This window comes from Cyprinus carpio, chromosome B7 (genome assembly GCF_018340385.1).
Source record: "Cyprinus carpio isolate SPL01 chromosome B7, ASM1834038v1, whole genome shotgun sequence".
Lineage (NCBI taxonomy): Eukaryota > Metazoa > Chordata > Actinopteri > Cypriniformes > Cyprinidae > Cyprinus > Cyprinus carpio.
In genome coordinates, this window is record NC_056603.1 from 37,740,681 (window position 1) to 37,748,630 (window position 7,950).

A 7,950-nucleotide genomic window follows, 5' to 3' on the forward strand; every position below is an offset into this window, starting at 1 on the left:
TAATGAAGTTTCGGACATTTTACCACTTCCTCAAATTCAAATACATTTGGGTGTACATTTTTTTTTTTTTCTTTCATTATAGTTTGTTACTAATATTGTTAATGTTATGCATAAATAATGTGCATCAAAGTCAAAATGGGTAAAAATAGAAATAAACGAAAATAAAATAGTTAAAAAATTAAGTAAAAATTATAAATAGACCTACAGAGCCCCAGAAAATGCATTTAGACATTTTTGGACACACTCAAAGCTAAATAACCAAAACATCTTCAAATAAATTATTTTATTTAGAGTTAAATATTTCGAACGAAGTTCTGCAAAGGGGATTTAATTATTTGAAATGTAACACTTTTTTGTTTTGTTTTTGCTATTTTACGTAACGCGAACATATTCACTTATACCAAGTATTGTAAAAGTATCCAAATACTTTTGTACGCCACTGTATCGTGAACTGTCCTTGAAGAGGAACTTGTTTGTTTGTAAACAACAGAACATAAAAGAGTCCTTGTCCTATAAACGGATGTGTAATTAAAACCCTCTGCGTAATTTGCTCCAATATAGTAAATAGGCGTACACCCTCGAGTTTTCATTCAGCCCGAGCAGCAGCAGTCGGTGCATTAAAGAGGTGTTCATTCTGGGCGGTATTATTTTCACGTATCCTTACGAAAAAAGCCTCTATCAATAGTAACAACAATTACAATCTTTTGAGGTTTCAAGTAGGTGTCTTACTTTTATGTTGATAAGTGTTTTGACCATCCCCCATGGTCTTTCCGTTTTACGTCGCATCCTCTACACTAGCAGCAGGGAGCGCGCATTACCCGGGGCCGCGGAGAAAGCTTGACTCACAGTGTGATGCGTCCAGACGGTTTACACGTTCTCCCCCACAATGCTCTGACGCACAACATTCACAACTAGACCCTCGTAAGAGGTCAGCTACAGCATTGTCAGGCTGAATTATCTAGCGGTCTTTACGCTGTCAGAGGGATGTGCAAAAGCTCCTTTACAGACTTCAGAAATTATGTTTGCACATCAACGTCTGTGTGTCATTTTCATAATAATTTATGTCATTACGCATACCATTTCCTTATTTTCTTTTTCCACAGTATTGTTCTTTCGTGGAACAGGGCCGCTTTTTCTTGAATTTGTATTTGCAATTCGTTCGAATTCGACATTTGTTTTTTTCCTGTTATTGTTCAGTTATAGAACGGTCTCCATGACACTGCGGTCTGTTAACGTTGCGATTTCCGATACATCCTCCCATACATAAATTATTTTATTTCTGTCCGATTATAAAGGAAGCCTATGCAAAGACTCAACTACATATAAAGCGAATTGTTGAGAGGTTTTGCAAAGCCGACACTAAACTTAATCCCATGTATTTCATATGAACGATTTTAATTTAAAAATACTTTTCAGTAACGACCAAAATCTATGGCACTTTCCACCTGCCGCCAAATAGATCTTTGCTAAAAGAGATATAGTTGCAGAACGCGGGTAACCATAGCAACCGATCATTATCGCTGCATACATTCAGCAAAGAAGTAGTAGGCTACCATCATTTGTCACTTTATAACACACTCTTATATTATTCAACGTAGTTAAGAAAAAAATAATTTATTATAGGCGCATCAAAGCAATAACACGCGAGAAGACTATTAACAGCTTCTAAGAATGAGTTGCGTTGAAAGACATTATTCCCATAGACAACGGCATTGCACTGTTAAAGTTAACGAATGTTGTTTTATTGTTAGGGATCGGTTGTGACGTTTGCCTCTCTCACTCGCACGCGCGCACACACGCGCGCTGTAGTCTCACTGCCCACGGCATGGACGTGCGCACATTATAAGGCATCAGTGTGCTCATAGTGGCGCAGAAGGCTGCTCCGTCATGCGCTAGGTAGTGTGTGATGTAATTTCGCTGCAGATATAAATATCGTCGGCAAGGGAAAAGTAGCATGGCTGAGCGAGACAAGAATTGACGGTCAACATTTTCCAACTTTTGTGCGAAAACAAAAACAGCTTGAACACCAGTCTGAAGTGTAGTGTCTTGAGAGGAAACCCACTGAGCGCGTCTTCATGCCGCTCACTAGGGTTTGACCGTAGCTCTGTCCGTGAGTAAGCCCTTTTGTGCGTCTTTTTTGGCTGCGACACAAATACAGAGAAAGACGGTAGTTTGGTGTCTTCAACTCTTTCAAAACGCTTACGTACAGCTCAGAAGGATGAGTGTCCATTCAGCCCTATTACCAATACTGGTCTTAGGACTTATGACAAGCTCAGTGCGCTGCGCTCCGCTGCCCGGTGGGCAGGACGGACCCGTGGAGCGACGCTGGGAGACCCTCTACTCGCGTTCTCTAGCCAGAATCCCTGGGGAAAAAAGAGATATCAGCCGGGACAGTGATTATCTCACGGGTATTAAAAGACTGCGACGTCTCTACTGCAATGTTGGCATTGGGTTTCATCTCCAAGTATTACCGGACGGTAGAATTACCGGCGTGCACAACGAAAACCGTTACAGTAAGTTTTCATCTGTTATTTGTACTTATGCATGCTGGATCAGCTGTTGGATTTGAAACTATCACCCAATTGAAATTGAATTACGAAAAAGAATTGGCTTACAGAATTAAGAAAAGTAAAACGAACAAACAAATAAACAAACAAAAACACACACAGCCCTTTATGAACACAAATAACTGTTATTCAGTAAAAATAATTGCAATAAAACGTTAAGTTACACGAATTCAACATCATGCCATGTTTGATAACATCAACAAAGCTTGTTGTAGCGCTTCCATTTACATTTCCCGAATCAAGTCAGGTGTGCATGGTAGTGCACCAGCATCTGGCATCCTGCATTACGCACGCAACAGGTCTCTGTAACCAGAGCAGGACGGGAACCGTGCCAAAACCCCAAGCCTAAAGTTAGGAGCGAGATAATCTAATCCTTTACAGTAGATTAACCCTTCACTCTTTTAAAAAATAAAGGTTTTTCAGTTTCTTTCTTTGGTTCAGACGTTCTTACCACGAAGAACCATTTTGGCTGTATAGGTTCTTGATTTGCTGTATGCTTCTTTAGAGAATGTTCAGTCTATTACACACTAGTACAGATGGCTTTCTAAATGACTACAGATTAAATTGTTTTGGAATTTAAAATGTCTTTTTTGACATTAAGCTAAAACAAAACATTCCTGAGACCATATCTTTAAGAATTTCAACCTAATGTCAGTTCAAGTCAAATGCAATATATAACAGTCGTTCTAAACATCTGTGTTGACGCATTTCATATGTTTCTAAAAACAAACTCAAGAAGTACTGGTTATGTTTGTCAACATTCATCACAGTCTAAACAAACAGTAGTTATTTTATCGTTAAATGAGAAACATTGTTACAAAGTTTATTACTAAGTTTTCCTTCTTAAGTGGGCAAGGATCTGATAATAAAAATGTTCTTTTTCTGACACGTGTCAATCAAATTTTTGGGGAAAGACGTGGTTTAAAATAAAGCAGAAGTAGGCTAATTTAAAGATACATCTTAGTGGTTTACTGAGAAAGAATAGATGCGATGTTACGTTTGGGAAATTTGAAGAGGCGGAAAGTGTCATTTCCTTCAAAAAGGATGCTCTGGCAACTTCAACGTAAACACGTACAATTTTTAGAAAGGCAGTCATGGTTGGGAGTTGCCAGACAGGGCTAAAGATATAAGCCAAACAAGGTCATTTATTTTCTTTGTTGTGTGTTTCAGGTCTTCTTGAGATATCTCCGGTGGAGAGGGGAGTTGTGACACTGTTTGGCGTCCGGAGCGGGCTATTCGTGGCCATGAACAGCAAAGGGAAGCTTTTCGGATCTGTGAGTATGAAATGATTTACAACTTGTTTCCGCCCGTGAATGTTCTTATCAGAGCTCGATGACATATCACCCTGTACTTGAGGTGTATCCCCTCACGGCCCTCACCACCGACCTCCCCCTCCCCGTCCCACAGTCTCCGACAGCGTTACATTGTTGAACTCAGTTGTGGCGTGCTTCCAGTGACTAGTGGTGTTTTCATTGTGGTACGGACAAACCCAGGAACGGTAGCGCAGTAGATCATTCGGACTACGCATTCCATTCTTAGCATTGCCAGCCAACACATGCACCTACTGTCCTTCCCAGTCAGAGTAAAGATGAACTGGCCAAAGAGGACCACCCAAACCATACTGGCTTCCCTCTCCGATTTCTTCACTGACCAAGACCCCCAAAACACCTACACGTTTCTTTGACCCAGAAATCGCGTAATTTGATGATAGGTGTAATTTTAAACCAGTCAGGCCAAGCCATGGATCTAATAACTTTGGTTGTCCCTTGCAAAACAACCATGAAGACAAAGCTGTCTCTTTGCTGTAGATTCTGAAATATGATAAAGAGTTTGTTCTGTTTGCTCCATAAAATTCCTCGCTGTAAAAAGAACGTCGCGCGATTCTTTAATCAAAATGCCGATGATATAGCCGATGTTATGACTCATGAGACGGTCTAATGAAATGTCAATAAAAATAATAATTTCTATGTTCTTTTTTTTATTGTAGATGCAATTCACAGATGAATGCAAGTTCAGAGAAAAGCTCCTTGCAAATAATTACAATGCGTACGAATCGCAGGCACATCCCGGGATGTACATCGGACTAAGTAAGACTGGCAAAACAAAAAAAGGAAATCGAGTATCTACATCCATGACGGTGACACATTTCTTGCCTAGAATTTGAGCTCGTTTGGAGGGGCGCAAGGTGGAGGAACGTCGATGCACTTTCTACAGAAGTTAGGCTACATGTGAGGTTAAGTGTATCGTGTCATGTATGTAAATATTAGACTATTTATATCTGTTGATTTTATATTCATCACAACGTCCTCTTTCCGAGGTGGAAGACAACAATTAATTTATTTGTTATTTGTTTATTTATCCTCATTGCTGCTACCACGTGTTCATATACAAGTGAAATTCCTACAATGTACTTTTTTTTTGTTGCACTGTTTGTGTTGTTCTAAAGCAACTGTTTCGCAGAGGTAGTCAGTGTAGACGCCATATTTTATTTTCTCGCGAATGAAAACAAGGTTTCTAATTTTCAGAACAAATGGTGTACAGTCATTGGGAAGGTTTTGGAAAGACGCATTTCAATATTGCGTCTGCTGAAGGATCAACACTGAGAGAAACACTATCGGTCGCAGCCCCGTTTTCAATAACGAAAAATTAAATATGGCGTCTACGCTGACTAAGCTCCATTTGTCCTTCGTTGGAAAGAATATGTAAGTCTTAGGTCAAGCCTCCTATCGTTAAGGTGTATCAACCCCCATAGTATTAGCACTGGAGCAATTGTCCAATGTCTGAGCTCCTTTGTGCGGAGCTCGGATCTAACTGAAGCAGTATCGGCTTACTCTAGCTTACTGAAGTTCTACCCCTTCAAATCTGATTTTTTTAGCTCTGCCGGGGGGTTGAACTTTGAACTTATCCGCAGTCAATCTTTGTCACATTTCTAAGGCTCTGGACAGAGAGAAGTAGCTTCTTTAACATGCATACATGAATTTAAAAATTCAAAGGCATTGCAGTGCAGATACTGTACCCTGAGCCCCTTTAAAGAGACATACTGTACAGAGCCAAGTTCAAGTCAGTCTTTGGGTTTCTGGGGGGAAATCAGTCATGTTAAAGATCAGTATTTTTTTTCTATGGTGGTAACACGGAAAACAAAGAAATGACAGTGTTGTGTGTAAGTGAATGAAGAGTTAAGTTAAAAACAACTTCCACAGTAAGTTACGAGAAGGCGTATTGCCCGCTTTTTTTGTCGTTTTCTACCTCATGCAGTTTCCAACTGATAATTTCCTACTTTGAAAATCAGCTGACATAGAATGTTTAGTTCTAAGTTGCTCTTCTGAGGCTACCGCTACTCTGTGAAGTTCTGGCGGCCATTGCATCCTAGTTGCGCCTTGTCACGTTTGAGCTATCTTTACCCTGTGATTTACTTTTAGAAAGGATAATCATGTTGGAAATATTTGCAGACAGCTGTTAGACTATACTATATGCTCAACCAGTAACCCTATATTTTTTATTGATATATTTTGTAAATGCAATATGGTGCAAAACTGAGAAGCTGCTTTAAACATGGTAAATGATGTTAGTAAAAGAAATATTAAGAAATGATGCATTCATGCAGGGATAAACAAGCTTTCCATCTTGAACCTATAAAAACACATATTCGAGAGATTTTCTTTAAAAAAGCATTCCTTATTTTCATCAAAATGGCCTGCAGGTACACTTAATTGAAAGAAACTTTTGTTCCTGAGTGTAAACTAAAGTGAAAATGGATGGGCTTCAAGAAGCTTTAAAGAAAGCATTAAGGGACAATTTTGGCCTCAAAAGCATGAACACATTCACATGGTTTTATTTAGTGTAATCTCAAAGCCGTGGTATTTCAGCCGTTATGTGTCCAAATTTGCCATTTGTTTCTTACCAAGCCCTGCCTGGATGTGCACATCAATTAGTTTCACTTGATGACTCTGAGCTACCTTAGCTAATGCTGGAGGAGGGAGGGTTGTCTGTGTTTCTCTTTTACACAGCTGTGCCAAACCTCTTTCCAAATGGACATGATTTGCATCAGTGTGGATGTTGTTTACAATAGACCGAATGGCCACTGAAGGCAAATTGTCCCTCTGACCCTAATTACAATGTAGAACTGACACAAAGCATTGGTCTTGATTTGTTTAACCACAAAATGCAATATCAACAGGCTTGACCTAGTAGCCTGAGATTAGTGAAAACAGAACATCCTCGTCTTTCAATGCAACAATGTTTTTTAATGTGTTTATGAACAGGCATATATGTGGTGTATTATAATAAACTATAAACCATTTCTCTGTCAGTTCCCATACAGTTGTGTTTGCATCCATGGCAGAGCTCTAGTAAATGGACTGACGTCCGAGTCCTGTAGTAGTGCGCTCTGAATCCTGTTTTACCAAATATTGTCTGTAGTTTTATACAGGTCTTGTTAAATATTGTGATGTATGTGCTGTGCACATGATGATACCCTAACTTAAATGGAAGTTAATAAATATGTAAATCATACTGGTCTGAGTGTTTTTAATTCTTCCCGCGAAAGCACATGAAGGTTCAATGAAACCGACAGCTGTGATGGAACAAAACACGTAAAACAAGAATATCTCCCAGCATAACTATAGAAAGGGGCCTTTCCCTGGTGAAGCTAAAAATACGCTCACAGACTTGTGTCACTAGACTATGCGGACCCGCCTGGAGTGCTGTGCCTGATATTTCTACAAGGACAGCACTGCCAAGACACTCTACTGCTGTTATTTAACTTGCCAAGGCCCAGTTTACAGATTGGGTGGTTTTGCCATCCACAAAGCCATGGGAGTGGAAACCTCTCTTTCAACTTCTGTGAACGTTTCCAAAGGTTCAGAGGAGGACTCCACTGCAGCCCTTCCAGGCATGCAGTTCCATGAAAGGGGACCCCGTTTAAAGTGGTGTGGGCCCTTCCTTTTTCTGTGTGCTGACTAATGAGCAGATATGTCAGACTGGCCTTTGTGAGGCCACGATTGGCTTTTACTCTAGATCAACTGCCAATGATATTGTCTTTCTTTAGTACAATCCACAAACTGACATTTTATGCAAAGAGAGTTATGCATTTCCATGCTGTATGGCACGTAAGTGTAGGATAACAAAAGGAGACATGAATGACAAAGGTCAATCCGCATCCACCCAAACATTCATTTAGTTGTCTTTTATCTATCACTTATTTATTTATTTGTTTGTTTATTTATTTTACTTTATTTTATTTTGAGCAGCTAAAAAGATACTTACATTCACGTTCAACTGGTGAGGATGGCAAAAAAAAAGTTTATTATCCACAATAATAAACAAACAAACAACAACAACAAAACAACAACAACAACAAAAAACAACAGAGAAAATTAAAATT

General features: G+C 39.4%; 1 protein-coding gene across 1 annotated transcript; it reads left to right on the plus strand.

Annotated features, from left to right (window-relative positions):
• The first annotated feature begins 2,132 nt into the window (after positions 1–2,132).
• LOC109081920 (fibroblast growth factor 4B) lies at positions 2,133–5,041 on the plus strand. The gene is made up of 3 exons (XM_019096878.2): positions 2,133–2,513; positions 3,738–3,841; positions 4,555–5,041. Exons 1-3 carry the CDS (start codon positions 2,219–2,221, stop codon positions 4,729–4,731), a joined length of 576 nt encoding a protein of 191 aa, XP_018952423.1. The 5' UTR covers positions 2,133–2,218; the 3' UTR covers positions 4,732–5,041.
• The last annotated feature ends 2,909 nt before the right edge of the window (positions 5,042–7,950 follow it).

Bases quoted from the DNA above. Each gene is read 5' to 3' on its own strand.
- LOC109081920 (XM_019096878.2), top strand. From the start codon at position 2,219: ATGAGTGTCCATTCAGCCCTATTACCAATACTGGTCTTAGGACTTATG. The intron at 2,514-3,737 runs GTAAGTTTTCAT...TGTGTGTTTCAG, and splicing joins GCACAACGAAAACCGTTACA to GTCTTCTTGAGATATCTCCG. The intron at 3,842-4,554 runs GTGAGTATGAAA...TTTTTATTGTAG, and splicing joins AAGGGAAGCTTTTCGGATCT to ATGCAATTCACAGATGAATG.